The sequence below is a fragment of the Rattus norvegicus genome, chromosome 19 (assembly GCF_036323735.1).
Source record: "Rattus norvegicus strain BN/NHsdMcwi chromosome 19, GRCr8, whole genome shotgun sequence".
Lineage (NCBI taxonomy): Eukaryota > Metazoa > Chordata > Mammalia > Rodentia > Muridae > Rattus > Rattus norvegicus.
Window position 1 is genome coordinate 581,349 of NC_086037.1, and position 18,287 is coordinate 599,635.

General features: G+C 46.8%; 1 protein-coding gene across 1 annotated transcript in view; it reads left to right on the top strand.

The window, feature by feature from the left end:
* Positions 1–1,293: 1,293 nt before the first annotated feature.
* Cmtm4 (CKLF-like MARVEL transmembrane domain containing 4) overlaps positions 1,294–18,287 on the top strand; it is a 39,905-nt gene continuing 22,911 nt past the window's right edge. The window contains exon 1 of the mRNA NM_001172151.3: positions 1,294–1,595. Within this exon, the coding sequence (NP_001165622.1) occupies positions 1,410–1,595 (186 nt within the window). The 5' untranslated portion in view covers positions 1,294–1,409. The remainder of the gene's footprint in view (positions 1,596–18,287) is intronic.

Here is an 18,287-nt window from a genome sequence, read left to right on the forward strand (position 1 = left end):
GGGTGCTGGAGGTTCAGTGTCAAAGTGACAATTCTTAGAAAGTCAGTGTTTTACTTAAGCTTAAAATTAGTCTTCACACTTGAATGACAAATTGGTCTATAATTAATGCCTCCGGGGCAAAATTTGTGTGTCACCTAGCTTGATGCTTAGAAGTAGCAAAACTTTTCTCATCCAGGATAGGGATATTATTAATAGTAATATTATTACTTGCCAAGGTCCTACTGTGTGCTCATATGCCTCCCATGCCAGGATGCTGGATCCCAGATTGACACTGGGGTTGTGTGGATTTTGTGGGTTCCATTAGCCCCGACCTTTCACACTCCTCCTCCCCTCTTCCCGAAAGCTGTACCTCTGGCACAGAGTAGGCTTGTCTAAGGGTGCCCAGTGTGGGAACACACGCACTTAAACCCTGCTGTGTCATGTAGCTGCTGTCAGGTCCAGATTGGAACAGCCACTGTGCCTGCCTCTGGGAAGAGACAGAGCTGATCTTTATTATATTTACATTTAATCACATATTGAGGGACTAGGTTCTTTTTCTGCACCATGTGGGTCCCTGGGATCAAACTCAGGTCCTTAAGTTTGGTAACATGTGCTTTTACCTATTCATCTCCCTATCCGGCATAGCCTCTTCTTAAGATTTGTGCGTGTGTGTGTGTGTGTGTGTGTGTGTGTGTGTGTGTGTGTGTGAGAGAGAGAGAGAGAGAGAGAGAGAGAGAGAAAGAGAATATGAATGTGCATGTGAATTCAGGTGTCTGCCAAGTCCAGAAGAGGGTGTCAGAAGGTCTGTGAGCCACAGGAAAGCTCTTAACTTCCTAACCATCCCTCCAGCCCCAAGCATCGTTTTTATCTGGAAGTCCCCTATAATACCTGCAGAAGATCCCACTTTCTCTAAAGCGGGCTCTGAAGCTGCGGGCAGAGAAAGCAGCTGTGACTCCTTGGTCAATCTCCATCCATCCTCTCCACTCTTTTTCCCTCTTTTGCTTGCCTGGGCCTTTCTTTGCTAGGGCAGCCGGCGACCACCAGAGTCTAGGCCGGATACCCGCAGGTGAGGGTGTGGTGGGGGCGGGACTAAGGCGCTTCACCGGTCCGCCCAACCCTCAACGCCCCTCCTCTCCCCGACGACCCCCCGCCCCCAGCCCTCAGCGCCCCGCCCCTCCCCGCGCCGGCCGCAGTCTCCGCCCCCTCCCGCCCGGCGCGCGGCTCCCGCCTCCTTCCCTCGGCGCCCGCTCCCGCCTCCCCCCTTTCCGCTGCCGAGGCGGCGGGAGCCGAGCCCCAGCGGACCGAGCCGCGGCCGCAGCGGGCGGCGGGCGCAGAGGAGGCGGCGGGGTGGTCTGGCGACCGCGATGCGGCTGCTGCGCTGAGCCTGCCCGCTCCAGGCGCCGGGGGAACCGGCCGCGCGGAGCGGCAGCATGCGGGGCGGCGAGGAGCTGGACGGCTTCGAGGGCGAGGCCTCGAGCACCTCCATGATCTCGGGCGCCAGCAGCCCGTACCAACCCACCACCGAGCCCGTGAGCCAGCGCCGCGGGCTGGCCGGCCTGCGCTGCGACCCGGACTACCTGCGCGGCGCGCTTGGCCGCCTCAAGGTCGCCCAAGTGGTAGGTGCCGGGCGGGGCTCCAGGTAGGAGCGGGCGGGTCGGCGGCCTAGCCCGCGCCTTCTTTACCCGCACCCGGCCGCTGGTGGAAGGCCGGGCGGACCAGAGTCAGGTCCGGGCTGCACGGTCCCCACTCCGCGCACCCGGTACTCTGAGGTCCTTAGGCTGCAGTCCCTGCTCCTCTGGGGACCGCGCCCTCGGCCGGAGTCTGCCTTCTGCTGCTCCGAAGCCTCAGGGGTGCCTGGTCCCTGCACACCTGCTCCGGGGCCTACCTGTGCCCTCCCTGCTTCGTCTACGAGGTTGGTGCGCGGAGCCGGTTGCGAGGGCCGTGCCATCCCCTGGCTACTACTATGCTTAGCAACTTGTGGCAGGTTTTCCTGTTCGCGTAGCCCCCAGACGGTTCTCTGCTAAGACAGGCCGGGGGCTATGGCATGGTTTCCTCCTTGGCGCCTAGCAGGGTGCCCAGCAGATGGTGGACGCTCAATAAATATTTGTTGAATGGAGGCATGTAGCCCAGATGCAGTGGGGGAGTCAGATCTACCCACAAAGCCTCCACTCTTTACTGCGACGTTAGCTTCCTTCATAGCATCCCGTAGCACTGATGGCTTGTTGGGACTGCCCAAATTGGTACCCAGAGTTAAGTCACTCTGGGAGGGCGGCCAGTTTGGGAGGTGGCACATATGGGGAACTTTCTATTGGACTTAGACGTTCTAGAGGACCCCATTTCTTGGGGTCCTCAATTTTTTTAGCCCCCAGAGTGTTTGGTTCAGGGGCTTGTGGGTTCTGTTTCGGTTTTATGGTTTTGTAGCAGGTCCATCTGGGCAGTGGACCTTTGTTGTGGACTGGGCACGGTTCAGTTTAGAAAAACCTTCGTATCCCTCCTACTCTCTGTCACAGGTAACCTTCCACCGAGGCCTCAAAACTTGACAGACTTCTCAGCCAGACAGAGAAGCCATTTGCACGGAACTGCAATATACTTGCACTTTCTTTCAGGGAGCGTTGGGCCTGTTTTGCTTATTAACTGGGTGCATGCGTTAACCTTTCTTGGGAGAAATACCATGAGTGGACACCCTTTAAATAAAGGTCCCCGTGTTTGTAGGTTGTAGAACCATGGCGAGTTTTCTCTCATGTGTGGAAGGCTTGGTCTTCTGATGCATAGTTTTGAAGGACTTTAATGAGAAATAAGTGGAGTAAGTTATTTGTCTTTAAATTTTAAAATCAGCTTAATCCAGTCATCTGGCATGTTCTCAAGGGTGTAATGCTTCTGTTGGGCAAAGAGAATGTAGATGTGTTGAGGGGTATGTAATCCTTTTTTAAAAGTGGCTAGCTAATGCTTGAGTACAGTGTAGCTAATTGGAAGTAAGAAAAGGGCAGGGCTGAGCTTGGAGCCAGGTGGACTACAAGGCCTACTCAGGGACCTTCCTAGTTCACTTAGCAGGCCTTTGGAAGTGAATAGAACTCTTTGGAGATGGAGTGGTTTGTGCAGAACACTATTAGCTCCCTTCTGGGACTTTGCTGTTTCCAGGAGCAGCAGCTGGAGCCAACCGTGTTTGCTCCTTTGGAAAGGTGTGGTCGCGTGGTAGTCCTTACTTTCCAAGTGGAAGGACTTTAGGAGCCTTAAACTCTTTCCTAATTGCTGAGTGTGTCTGCTCTGCATTGTGTACGGCAAGTGACAGGTCACAGGAATGTCAAGGAAAGGTCACTTGAGTGATGTGGCAGTTCAGTGGTCTCTTGCCCTTTGGGTTCTCAGCCTTGCTAAGTGTTAGGGCTTTCAGGGCACTCCACCTTCCCTCAAGAAAACAAACAAGTCCCGAGAAATTAGACTTGAAATTTAAACTGGAAAATAAACAAAAGTCCTTATGAGGGTCCTTCTGAGATGCCATACAGTTCAGACTCCGCCCAGAGAGAAGGGAAAGCACTAATTCTTTCACTTCAGTAAAATCTGGCCTTCAAAAGGCGTAGTATTTATAGACATTGTGATGTGTGGTGTAAGGAAACTGTAGATCCTTGCTTTTCCCACACTCAGTCCAGCAGCGCTACCCTCCTAGGTCTCTAAATTCAGCACACTCAGACCCTTGAAACCTATTTAGATTTTAACAGGTCTTCCCAGGTGGCCCTCATGAACACCGGAGGCGGGAGAGATGGCTTGCTAATTAAAATCCATTGCCATCCTTCCAGAGGACCTGGGTTTAGATCCTAGCACCCAGGTCTGGTGGCTCACAGCCACTTACAACTCTAGTTCTATAGGGGATCTGATGCCATCTCCTGTCTTCTGTGACACATAGGTGGCATATACTCACACAGACCACATATTTACACATAAACATAAAATTTTAAGTCTTAAAAAAAAAATCCAGGTTTGGAGAGATGGCTCAGTGGTTAAGAGCACTGATTGCTTTTCCTGAGGTCCAGAGTTCAGTTCCCAGCAACCACGTGGTGGCTCACAACCATCCGTAATATCTGATGCCTTCTTCTGGTGTGTCTGAAGACAGCTATAATGTACTTATATATAGTGAATAAGTAAATCTTTAAAAAAACAAAACAAAACAAAACAAAAAACCAGAAAACCTGTAGTCGGGTATTAGCACTTGTCTCTGTCTTAGCCAGCAGTGCTCTTCCCTTAAAAGAGTGAGGGGGTAAACTTTACCCCAGATCTCTGATCTTTAAATCTCTAAACTCTGCTCCACCTCTTTCCTCAGTGATAGAATGAGGGAAAATGGCTAATGGAGCGTTTTAGGAATTGTAGGAATTAAGGAGTTAAGGTAACCTAAGGTGCTCTCTTAAGGTGACTCAGAGGACCTGAGCATTTGCATCTCAGGGTTGGGTACTGGAACATCTTTTACTTGGTGGGCAGCCTTGTCAGTTTCAGTTTATAACCTGGAGCCAGTCAACACAGCCGGGGATTGTTTTATTGTACTCTTGAGATGTGTGGGATGTGATGGTAAAACAGACAAAAACCAAACCTGCGTTTCCACTACAGCCCAATGGGAATATAAAGAAAATATACATGGCATAAAACAGCCACATTTCCACAGCTTCAACTCAGATAAACACTGGCTGCCGCCACTGAACAGAGCCTCTTGGTCCCAGATCCCATAGTTACTCTAGAAGGTCTGGGCCATTTGAGGTTTAATTGTGATGGACTTTGGTGTCCCCGTGTTTGGAGGGCTGGGGAGATAACTGTCAGTAAGCAATTGCCTCAAAAGCCTGAGGACCTATGCTTGTAAACCCAGCACTGGGGAGGCAGAGACAGGCTTGGAGCTTGCTGGTTTGTCTTAATTGGCAAGCCCCAGCTTTCAGTGAATATTCATGGGGCGGGCCTAGGATGACTCTCTTAGCTGCTTCTCTCCTCTACCTCTTAGTGTTCTACAGGGATGAAATGTAGTTTATCAGGTTTGGATCTCTGAGTGGCAAGCATCTTTACCCACTGATTCATCTCACCAGCCCCAGGATTCACTCTCTGATAACTGTTGTCAGCAAACTTGGAGACAAAGGGAACTTAGTTCTGGAACAGGGTAACTGAAAACTGTAACTAACGTCCTACTTATGGAAACAAATGCTTTCAGATAGGGGCCAGGCAGGGATCCTGCTCTTCATAGTCAACAGCATACCGAAAGCTCTATCTGGGGCAAACGTGGGTGGGTGGGTGGGTGGGTGGATGGGGAGGTGAGTAGGTGTGGACGGATGGGTGGGGTGGATGGATATAAACTGGAACTTATGCGCAGGTGGCATGAGCAACTCTGTAGATAACCATCTGGCAAAATGCTAGAATTAATAAGTGAATTAGCAGGGTTGTCATATGTAAGATCAACATGTAAAAATCAACCATATTTCTGTATCCTAGCAATGCATTATTGGAGATTCGAATTTTAAAAGAGCCTGGTTTAATGGCTCTTACCTGTATGTAATCCCAGGGCTGCATTGAGGGCTGCGCTGGGAAGGTTACTGTGAGTTCGATGCTAGCCTGTGCTGAAGAGTAAATCTCTCTGGCCAAGAGAGAAAAGAATAACGAAAACAGTTGCTAACTTTGGAAAGGATGAAATATTTAGACAGAAATGTACCACTATATGTAGATCTCTACTCTGAAAACTTCAAATCACTGGAGAAAGAAATCATACGTGAGCTAAATGAGTGGACAGACATATTGTATAATGGACTGGAATGCTGTAGTCTTCACACATACCAAAAACTTTCTTTTTTTTTTTTTTTTTTTTTTTTTTTGGTGTTTCAGAGACAAGGTGTGTCTGTGTAGCCCTGGCTGTCCTGGAACTTGCTCTGTAGACCAGGCTGGCCTCAGAGATCCACCTGCCTCTGCCTCTGGAGTGCTGGGAGTAAAAGAGTGGGACCACCACACTGACCTTCTCAGCAAGGTTTTTGTATAGAGAAAAGTCCAAGTGGCTCAGAGCTGTCGATGGAGAGAGGTGTTTGTGTTGGGTGGGGTGGCAGGAAGTTCCCTTGGGAATGGACTTTGTGTCTCTTATCAGGTGTGAGTCGTGCCTGGCCACTGCAAATCTGCAAAGCCCTGGGCTCCCTATCACTCCTGTTTACAAAGCCTCACACACTTGCTGTCATCTGAGTGCTGCTCCCAAGTCTCCAGTTCATATCCTGGACTCCAGTACTAATGAGATGGCATAGGAGAGCCTCAGCAGGGTGAGGTACTCAGCACTGGGGAGGCCGAGGCTAGACGATAGTTTGAGGATAGCCTGGCCTAAAAAAAAAAAAAGGTTAATGCGTGGGTAGTCTTGTGCGCTTAGTCCTCAGGAAGACCTTGGTACCATTGTCAGAAACAGTGAAGGTACATTTCATTGTGTGTGGGTGAAGAACACCATGAACCGTTGACTGCTTCTTTCCAGTGAGTTTTCTGCTCAGCGACTGGATTAGTTTCTGTGAGAATGACTTGTTACAAAAGAGGCTGCCCCCTGCCCCCTCCAGCATGTCCTCTCTTACACACACCTGCTGACCCCTCGTCTTCCCACCAGGATGTAACATGCAGGGTTGAAGTCAGGATACATTAATTATATTTCAAGTCTAGTGTAATGTAAACCAAAGCACCGTTAGGTACATTTCTTTCCTTTGACTGGAGCTTTTCTAATCCTGATTTTGTGTTGATCAGGAGCCTTGGTCACCTTTTTGTTATTGACTTGGAGGTGCTGCAGGGGTGGGGGTGGGGTGGAGTGGCTCAGGGCCTCACACGTGTTGGAGGAGCATTGGACCAATTCCTTCACTAGCATGTCCACTGGCACCCGTCTGCCTCACTCAGTCCTATACTTTGGCTTATCACTCTGCCGTTACTCCCATTGTGAAGTTTTTAAGGTTTTACTGTGTCCCCAGTGCCTGGCATATCACAAGGCACTGACTAAGCAGATCAGTATACATATTTGTGTGATGAATGAGGAGAAAATGGGATAATTACTCAGCATAGTTTAGAAGGTCAAGGTGTTTTAAATACAAGGAATTTATAAGGGGAAATTAATGTATGTCCGTAAACTGCCAGATTCAGTTTTAAGTGGAAAATGTTAGAGAGAAAGCATGGAACTAAGATGGCATAGTAATGACTTTTTCTCTTTGGACTTTTTTTGTGAGGAGTGTCTACTGCTCCTGAGAAACTGAAGCTTTTGCTTAGAAGTCAGATTTTTGTAAAAGCGGGGGAAACCATTGGAAGCTTTGCCAAGTTGTTTGCTTGGAGACGTGTAAAATGAAAACCAGGGATCCTGTAATTATTAGTGCAGTTGTTTGCTTTCTGATAACTCTGTTTAGATTTAGAGCTGCTCCTGTCTGCCAAGCTGGGGTCCTCTGGTACCCCTCAGAGCAGAGTAGATGCTTGGAGCCAAGAGTTAGGCTGAGGGTCATGGCGGCTCTCAGAAAACCTTCTGATACAAAGCAAAGAGCTCCAGGGGCCTGGGGAAAGCCATAGGCAGTGATGTAGTCCAGGATCTGACTTGGAGGCTGCGGGTGTGGCTCAGGGCCCTAAGTTCCTTCCTCAGCAGCACAGACACATGCAAATACCCACACATGCAGCTGAGTTTGGGAATTGAGTTAACAAGCCCCTAAGGTTGTCAGTTTCACCAATCTATGGTAGTTCTGGGGGATTTCTTTGCTGCCACTGCAGTTTGATGATGGGGTGCAATGGAAGCCTTCATTTTTGTGGTTTCTTCCCATTGATTCCAGCACAGCTATGAAAAACAGTGTAAGGCTTAAAGATTTCAGTGCCAGTGGGAAAGAAAAAGAAAGGAAGAAAGAAAGGGCAGGCAGGCAAGCAGGCAGGCAGGCAGGCAAGTGAAATGGAGGCTAAGGGTTTTTCTTGTGGAAATCCCTTCAGCTGTGTGCATCCAGGGGTTTGTGAATGTGTAGAACTTGAGATTCAGACCTGTGCATGGTGGCAAAGGCAGTTCAGCCACTAAGTGCTTGTCATACAAGCTTGATGGCCTGAGTTCAATCCTAAGGTCCCAATGTGAAGGAGAGACTCAAATTTGAAAGCTACCCTATGATCTCCAGGATGCAGGCCATGGCACATACACGCATCCCTTACATAGCACACACGCATACATGCAGAGTAATATTGAACAAGAAAAAAGAATTATAACACATCTGCCCTTGTGGGCATTCGGGGTCAACCCTGGGGCTTCCTGCATGCCAGGTCAGTGCTTTATGGTTGAGGTTCATCTCCAGTCCAGTGCCTGCATGTTCTTAAAGTTCCACTGAGATATTTGCTTTTACGGAGGACAGACTCTTTAGCCTCCCTGTCCTTTGGATTCTCCTCTAGGCCTAAATCCTGCCATTATAAACTGTCTGTGCTCTTTCCGAATTGAGATTATTTTGTTTTTTTTTAAAAATGGTTACTAGAAAATATAAGCAGAAAACCAGTAAGATGTTACAAATTGTTCAAGGAAAATTAAAAAATCATTACATTCCACTTCTTCTATAAGATAGAAACAGATATCACTCTTTTTTTGTGCCCTAGACAGAAATCGCTTTCAGTCAAACAAATTAGTTCCATACAATTCAACCAGTCATAAAGTAGCTCAGAGACATGAACAGTGTGCAAGTTCCACAGAACCAGGTAATTTTGGAACTCAAATTTGACAAGATCTAGTTTTCCATTAGAAGTACTTAGAACCGTTTTACTCCATTTCAAAACTGTTTAGTATATCCTGAGATGATGACGACTCTGACGGGGACTATGAGGGCTAGCTTTTGTTTTGCTTAAGATGGTTTCTTTGTAACACTTCTGGCTGTCCTAGAACTCTCTGTAGACCAGGCTGGCTTTCAACTCACAAAGATCCTCCTACTTCTATCGCCCAAGTTCTGGGTTTAAAGGAGTGTGTCACCACTGTGAGGGCTAGATTTTTACCCATGCTTACTAGGCCCTCCAGATTCCATCTGTCCCTTATCTCTTTCCTCCAGCCTGAAGCATTGTCCCTATATAGGACAGACATCCTTCTTGCTCTTGAGCTCCCCACTCTAGATTTCCTGTTTATCCCTGATCACTTTAATTCTCAAGTTAGATGTTCTCTGCTGTATGTAAGACTGTCCTCAGAGCCTTAGTCTGGCCTTGCTGGGCCCAAGTGACTCATGAGACTCAAGTGACTCAGGGGTCACCAAAGGCTGGGCAGAAGGTGTCCAGCCTGGTGCTTAGCTGTGGGCAGTGCTTGGTAAATATTAGCCATTATTGTGACCACTTTGGGTCCTGTCTTCTCTGACCCCGTTCTGACCCAGCTTCTTTTCCTTTTAAGTTCCCTCCATATACTCCACCTTGGTTGAAAGATTCTCGTTCCTCTTCAGTAGCGTTTGTCACACACTGCTGTTGCATATCCCCTGTTCCCAGCCTGTTGGGCCTGCAAGTGAATGGGCTGGCTTAGGGAGGAACCCTCTCCTCATTTCTGCCAGCTATCCCGGTCCAGCCCTCCCTTCCTAGTTTTTTTTTGCTTGACTGAACACCTGTGTCCTGTGACACTAGCTTAAATTGTAGATTTCTCTTTCTTGTTGGTCTGGTCCCATTGTTTTCTGTTCATTGTTCATTAGCAAACGTTATCAGCACACCCAAGTTTTGGTCTTCTGGATTGTTAAAGTTTGGGAAAAGTCCCAAGTCCAAGAAGAAAAGACCTACCTGTTTCATGCTGACCAAACAGCAGTGATAACCTATGTTCAGGGTGACATTACAGTTAGAATTGCAGAGTCATAGGAGGAACTTGTATGTGCCCCTTCCTGTGTGTGTGTTTACAAGTGGCTTTTGGAAAAGCCACAGTTTTCCTCCGGACAGATGTGGGACAGTTGGGTGAAATTTGATAGGGCCTTGCATATGCAAGGTGCGTGCTCTACCACCCAGCTGTACCTCCCCTTATCTTTATTACCGGTTCTAGACTGTGGGAAGACTGATAAATTTCAGAGTCTCGGGTGGTATCTTTAGCCCCGTAGCTTAGGAAGCACCATGTATGAGGAGAAGTCAAGTACTATCTGTGACCTTCTGTTTAAAGGGCTGGCATTGAGCCAGCTCAGCTAGACTGCCCAAGTGAACATCTTGGAGCAGTCAGCTAGGAGGCCCCAGGGTTTGCACTGCAGTAACTCCTTGGTATTGGTAGATATAGACTTTTGCCTCTTGTTTTTTTGACTTCTGAGCTAGTTAAGCCAAAGCATGCTAACGAGGCAGAAAATACCCACATTCCTCAGAGTATGGTTGTGGAATTGAAGCTAGGGAAATGAATACATTGTTGCCCATGGCTGTGTGTGGGAAGGAGGTCAGGAGGAAGGCCAGCCGGTCTGGTCCTATACTTGTCCCATGTAGCACCTTCACTGTATTTCTGGGAAAGCCTCAGCTGCTGGTGTGGACTTTGAGGCCCAAGGTCCCACGCCCAAGCTAGGAGCCCACAAAGAGTGAATGATTGCCAGGAAGTCCCAGGGGAGTCTACAGGACCTAGGGTTTGTCAAAACATCTGCGTTCATTCCTAGTTCTTGAAGGTTTGTTTGTTCTTTTGTATTTAAATGACCAAATCAACATAGCTGAAGGGTTTAAAAAAAAATAAGAAAACCTAGCTGTTTAAAATAAATGTCTTAGTAGAGCAGCCTTACCTGACGAATACAGAATTTAGCCAGACTGGTTCAGCCACCTCTCTCTCAGCATCCTGCTACAAGTAGCTACGGCTTAAGTTGGGCAGGCTGTGCACTGCATGGCTCGTTTGCAGGAGGATGAGGGAAGTTTGATGAGTGCAGTTTGCATGCTCTTGATTGCCCAGCCACAGGCCTGGCACTGGGGCATCAGCCTGCAGGGAAGGCTGACTGCTGTCTGGAATGAATGTGGTTCTGTTTGCTTCTTTCTTCTGAGTCAGAGGCTCAGTATATAGATTAGACTGGCTCCCAGTTCTCAATGCTTCTGCCTCAGTGTCCTGAGTATTGGAATTATAGGTGTATAGATATATATGCCTTGCTATGCCTGCCTTCCCATCTTAGAAGGTTCTGTAGGCAGCAGTGACTGCTTTCTGCTTTCTTTTTTCCCTTTAGGGCTGGAGATTGACTGTCAAGCACTCTATCTATAGCTTGTTTCTTTTGTTTGTTTCTTTTGTTTTTCTTTCAGCAGCTTCTGTCTTATCCAATAGGGAAATTTATTTTAGACATAGCTTGGGCATGGTGTTAAGCCAGATAGGAAAGTAAGTTCTCAACTAAACAACACGTAAGCTGTGGGTATCTTCCAGACATACTATGTAAAACAGATTTATTTCAAATTGATAAACATGTGGCATCTTGCAGCATTTTCTTTGCTGTATGCAGATAATAGTGTATTCAACACCACATAGTTCAGACAAACAAGTAACTGACTTGCTGACTTATTTCAACAAGTGTTCCTCTTTGTTGAATGAAAAACTTTTGGTACTCCCCCATCCATCCCTACCCCCTGATGGGATCAATCAGGCTGGCCTCCAACTTACAGAGATCCTCCTGCATCTGCCTTTCTCTGACCCTTCCTTCCGAGTGCTGGGGTTAAAGGTGCTCTCTGTTACTCTTAAAACCTAAGTTATGGGGCGGGGTGTAGCTCGGGCACTGGCTTCAGTCCCTGCTACCCTCACAGGAAAGTCCTGAAATTATCCTTTGAAAAACCAATGATGTGTGATAGGTACTAAAGGTGGTAGAGAGGTGAGAGAATTTCTACCTATGTGCATGGAAGGGGCTTCTTCCTTCCTCCTTTTCTGTCCCGTACCCATCTTCTCTTTTCTCTTTCCTAGGCTGGCCTTCCTGAACTCGAGCAGTCCTGTTTCAGCCTCCCAAGTAGCTAGGGCCCCAGGGTTCACCACTGTGTCCATACCTGTGGGTCACCAGGCAGCTTTAAGGGTTGGGCTAACCGTACTGCCCAGGCACACACGCACTTGTTAGTTTCAGGCTCTGTCTGAGGAAGGAAACACCCAAAGGGTCTCTCGAACCTTGCAGGGCTTGAGGCACTGTTCATTTTCTCGACTGCCTGGTGAAGGGCAGCCTGTGACCCCGAGCCTCAGTGGCCTGTACCTCCCTTCAGCACATCAGACAATGCATTTGAAAGAGATCTCAGCTCTGCGCAGCATTGTTCCGACTCCGCTTCTGCCTGAAGCCAGCGAGATACTTCATTCTCTGCCAACCTGCCAGCTTAGGGAGGGCATCCATCTGTCAGCCTTGTCTGCTAGAGGCTTGTGAGTATGACTGCCTTGGACCGAGAACCTAGGGGCAAGACTGGTGGATCACAGAGGGGCTGTGCCACTGGAGCACTGCCTGTCTTAGAGAGGTGAGGGCTGGCTACCATCAGCCTGAAGGTATCTTGGGAGTGTCAAGGATTGAGGGAAGGTGCAGACCACTGCCAAGGAAGCTACTGTTCTGAGGAAGGTGCCAGGCCCTGTGTAGTTGCTGTTAAGCCAAGAAACCCAGCAGGGGAGAATGCTGTGTTTTAAAGTGAGTGGAATAAACTGCAGGGAGTAGTCTGGGAAACCTTGCTGCCTTGCCTTGGCTTGTTTGCAGAAGGAGCACAGCCTTGCTCCGAGTGCTATATTAAGAGGCCTATGGAGCAAAGCACATTTGCAGCACATTTTGGTCAGTGCAGGGCAGCGTTCAGAATGTGCCCTGCTCTCTTGTGTGTTTCCCATTTTACAGTAGCATGACTCACACAGCTCTGAAGCAGCAGAGGAATCATAAAGGAGTGGCTAAGCAGAGTACGAGCATTCCATGTTTTGAGCTGTACCTGTAATGCACTGTGATAGGTGATACATTTTAAATGTGACCCCATGCTAACCTGCTCCTGGTAGTTTGATCCCAGTGTGCATGAAACCATCTCTGTTTATATCTATCTGGGTCAAGTTAGAGGTGCCTGGCCAGCCTGCGTGTTGGGCGTACCCTGTTGTATGTTAACCCGCCAGGGTCAGGGTCCTGAGTATGGCGCACCGTGTGAAGAGCGGTCTGGAGTCATGTTTCTTGATGTGATGGAGTAAGTGGCCAGCTCCAGAAGCTGGGGTGAGTGAGTGGGTGGGTGAGTCTCCGGAAGCTATGCTTCTGGCCCATTACTGGCTGCTGCTGCTGTCTGCCTACACATCTCTTCAGGTTTCCTGTTTCCCAGCTCCTGCAGGCCACCTGCCTCTCCCCACTGCCTTTGCTGCTTTCCTGATTGCTTGTCCTCTGTGCTCCAGACCCCACAGGTTACCGCCTAAAGCCACTCCAGTTTCTCTGCTGATCTAGCCCCACATATTGTGAAGGGTCTCTGGGGAATCTAGGGCTGCACAGGGCTTACAAGGTTCCTTTATGTCAGAGACCGCAGACTTGAGCACATTCATATTAGGAATTGCACACCGTACTGGACTATAAGCCACAAAGTAGGAAAGTAACCTCTTAAATCATGTGTGCCTTAAAAAAAAAATCAGACTTTTGTAGAAAAGTGTTTTTAAAGTAAAAATTGCTGGAGGCTGGAGAGATGGCTCAGTGGTTAAGAGCACTGAATGCTCTTCCAGAGCTCCTGAGTTCAATTCCTAGCACCCACATGGTAGCACACAACCATCTGTAATGGGATCCAATGCCCTCTTCTGGTGTGTCTGAAGACAGCTGCAGTGTACTCATATATACATAAAATAAAGAAATCTTTTTAAAAGTAAAAACTGCCAGTTTTCATGGCTATCAAGGATGGCCTCCTCAAATAACTGGGTGTATGCTGTGTGAGCCTTATTCCTGTATGCAGGTTGCTCTGAGATACTGTGGATGCTGTTTCTTAACTTATCCTTGGATATGACAGTTTGGAAATTTACATTATCTCTCTTCAGAACTTTCCATGGAGATGGCTCTGTGGTTACTATGCCGGCTGTGAAAGTGTGAAGCTGGAGTTGGGCTCTCTAGCATTCACATGAGGGTGCGGCAGCCTCTAAACTCGGATCTAGAGGGTGGAGCTGAGCAAGACAGGTGGCTCCCTGGAGATCATCGGCCATCTAGTCTAGCTGATTTGATGAGAGACTCTTTCTCAAAAAAGAAAGGTGAAGGATGATTGAGGAGAGACACCTGATATGACTCTGACCTCCATGTATGCTCACCCATGTGTGCTCACCCACGTTTGCACAGTTGCGCACACACACAAAACTTTCCATTGAAATTCAGAGTGTGTACAGGCACGAGCCCCAGCTGTGTGTATGTAGCTTCTGGTAGCCCAATCTAGTGGGCTCTGTCTCCTTTGACTGTAGCATTTTGGAAAGGAAACTTTTGTTTCATGATTGAGTGACAAAAACTGAATATTTTTCTCTGCTAAGAAACACAGTAACTAGAGCTAATTATCATGTCATGATTTTGTATTAAAAATTAGGAGACACCCACCATTTTCTTTTGAAAACATAACTCCAGCAACATTGACCCCGTGGGGGTTGGATACATGCTGACGAGGCTGGTGGTCTCATGGACTTGTGTGTGGTTCTGAGTGTGCACACAGGACTTGTGAGCTGTTCTGAGTGTGCACACAAGCATCGATTTTTTTTTTAGCAACTCCACAGCTGGGCTACAGAGCAGTCAGCCCCCAGCACCCAGCCTTTGCCAATCACTCACTGATTCCTCATGACTACACTTTGTCTTTTCCAGAATGCCCTAGAAGTGGAGTTGTAGAGGGTATATTTTTGAGACTATCATTCATTGGCATAATGTATTTGAAACTCATTCATTTTGTATTTTTTGTCAGTAGTTAATTTCTTCTTATTGAATAGTTTTTGATTATGGTATATAACAACTTCATTCCCCTCTTCCTGTCCCTTCCTCCCCTCAATTCCTTTCCTTCCATTAAGAGATAGTCTCACTGCCTAAGCCTATGTACACAGGACCATAGGTACCCAACTCTGCTTACGTTCCATTATTCATTCAGCTCTTGGAAGCCATTGGGCTGTGTGTAATTTCTGACAGTGATGGATAGAGCTGCTGTAGTTGGACATATACTTTTCTGTTTGTTTCTCCGGGTTAATGCCTGGGAGTGGAGTTGAACTAGACACGCAGCTCATTATAGTGCACTTGCCTAGCACTTGCAAAAAGCCCTGACGCCCATGTGAGTGTACACCCAGACACACAAAACCTAAAAGGACTTAAGGGGATGGCCAAATATTAGTGTGCTTAGGCCTTGGTTCACTTTATACACAAGCACACGCACACACATGTTTTCTAGGATTATGATTGTTGGGCTATAGGGTAAGAGTGTGTTTTAATTATTATAATCTTTAAATTTATTTTATGTGTCTGGTGTATTGGCTGCATGTATGTCTGTGCATTATGTCCATGCCTGGTGCCCAAGGAGGCCAGAAGAAGATTTCGGATCCCTGAAATTTTAGTAATGAACTGCCAGGTTAATGCTGGGAATTGAACCTTGGTCCTCTGGGCCCATGCTCTTAACCACTGAGGTAACTTTCAGCTCCCTGTTTTATTTAAGGACTGCGTGAACTGTTTTCTAGAGTGGCTATATCATTTGTTTGTTTTGTTTTGTTTTAAGACATTGTGTGTGTGTGTGTGTGTGTGTGTGTGTGTGTGTGTGTGTGTGTGTATGTATGTATGTATGTATGTATGTATATCCCCATCTGTCCGTCCTACCTGTCCTGGAACTCAAATAATCTCTTACCCACATACCAAAATAGAAAAAATAAAAATAAAAAAGAGGAGCACACACACCACCAACAACACCAAAAACAATAACAAAACACAGAAATTAGGAATCATTGGTCATTGGTTATTGTTATCTGTGAATATCAACAAACTCAATTTGCCAATAATAAAAAAAAAAAGAGACTATGACATATCCCCAAAACCTAAGATAGAAACAATAACCAGCAATTAAGTGATTCCTTGTGAAAATTTTGCTCCAACCTCAATTTCCACATCCCTCTTCCCTGGGGCATCAAGTCTCTACAGGATTCAGTGCATCCTCCCTACTGAAGCCAGACAATGCAGACCTCTGTTAGATAAGTTCCTGGGGTAAAGGCCAGCCCAGGCATGCTCTCTGGTTTTGGATCTCGCAGGGTTCTGGATTACATGATACTACTGTTCTCCCTATGGGGTTACCATCCCCTTTGTCCCATGAAATCCTTTCCCTAGCCCTTCCATATGGGACTTCTAGAGGTTGCACATGACACTGTTTATTCACGGCTGCATATTTCCATTCATTTTCCTGGCACCCAGGGCTTTTCTCCTGTCTTCCTCCATACCTGATTCTGCCCCCTTTCCCCCTCCCCCTCTCTTCTGCCACCTAGAGTCAACCCCTACTTCTGCCTCACTTTATTATTATTATTATTATTATTATTATTATTATTATTATTCTCTCCTCTAAGTGGGAATGAGGCATCCTCACCTGGACCTTCCTTCTTGTTACAATTTTTATGATCTATGGTTGTATCATGGGTATTTGATATTTTTTAGCTAACATCCACCTATCGGGGGAATTCCATGGCTTGAGAGTGTGCTCAATAGGGTTCATACCTAATTGGTTCATACTCTGTAGACCAGACTGGCCTGGAACTCAGATCCACCTGCCTCCACCTCCCGAGTGCTAGGACTAAAGGCGTGCAACACCACCCCCGGCTATCATTTGTATTCTTACTGGCAGTATATGATAGTTGTAGGTGCTCTGCCTGGCCAGCATTTCATATCTCCCCTATCTATTCTGTTTGTCTGTCTGTTTAGAGGTAGGTCTCACTGTGTAGGCCAGGCTTGCCTTGAAATTGTGATCCTCCTGCCTCAGCTCCTAAGTGCTGGGATCATAGACATGTACCTATGTTCTTTATATGTTCTGGGTATTGACTCTGTTATATATATATATATATATATATATATATATATATATATATATATTTATAAAATTTCTCCCACTCTGGAGCCAAGTGGTGGTGGCGCATCTCTTTGAGTTAAGGCCAGCCTGGTCTACAGAGAAAATTCTAGCACAGCCAAGGCTACATAGAGAAACCTTGTCTTGAAAAGCCAAAACAAGAAAAAAAAATTCTCTAGTCTGTCGTTCGCTCTGTGGATTCCTTTGTGTAGAAGCTTTATGTTTTGATATAGTACTAAATCTCTCTTAACTTGTATTTGCTGAATTCTTGGTGTCATATTTGAGGAATCATTAGGAGATCCAGTATCGGGAAGCTTCTGCAGTCCTTCCTCCTGAGGGTTTCATAGCACGGGGCTGTGCTGAAGCCTTTACCCTCAGCACTTTGCATTCCTGGCAATTTGTTTACCGGTTGAAACCAATTACGAGGAAAGGAATGTTGACTTGCATCTGTGCTTGTTAATGTCTTTCCCTGTGATAAGTTTTTGCTCCGCGTGTTTAGAGGCTCTGTTATTGGTTGTAGCACATTTGGGATTGCTCTCTTAGAAGTTGGGTCTCTTATGTGATGGTGCAGTATCCCCTTTCTTCTCGGCCACTTTCAGGGTGAGGTTCTCTTTGTCTCACTGCAGCTTTCCTAGGAATCCGGCTGTATAGATGCTAACATCTGGTCTGTTTGTTGTTGTTAATTTCGAGGTTTCCTTTTGCTTTCTCAAATTTGCAGAAACCATGTCATAGGGAGCTAAATTTTTACACTTAACTATCAGGCATATTTTAAAGAAGAGGAAGATTATGAATTACTCGGGTGTTTTTATTTGTATTTATTGTGGGTGGTTTTTTGTTTGTTTGTTTTTTGGTTGGTATTGCCTTTTTTTTTTTTTTTTTTTATTTTGTTTTGTTTTTTGAGCCAGGCTTACTAAGTAGCCCTGATTGGCCTGTAACTCCTGTGTAGCCCAGACTGGCCTCAAGCGTATGGGTTTCTGTCTGCTCTGCCTCCTTAAGTGCTCCATTAAAGGTATGTGCCACCAGCTGGCTCCTGTTCCTTTTTTTGAGATTTGTACATAGCTGAACACATGTGTATGAGTGCACACACACAGAATAAATAAGTTAAAAAGAAACCATTTCTGAGGACTAGTTCTTCTGGCAGGGAAAGAAGTGTCCCATTTCTGAGAGCTGTGGGTATCCCTATCTGCTTCCTCTGCTTAGTGCCTCTGCTCAGGTTTGCCATGTGAGAAAAGAGGAACACCTCGTCATTTTCCTTGTCCATGAGTGTGAAGAAACCCCTTGCCCACTGCCCAGACTATCTGCACCTGCTTCCCTGCTCTGGGTCTGAGGCTGCTTTAGATCTAACCTGAGAACACTGGAGGGAAACAGGTCCCTGACTGCTGGGTGGTGGTCTTCCTCCTCCTCCTAACTCGCTTCCC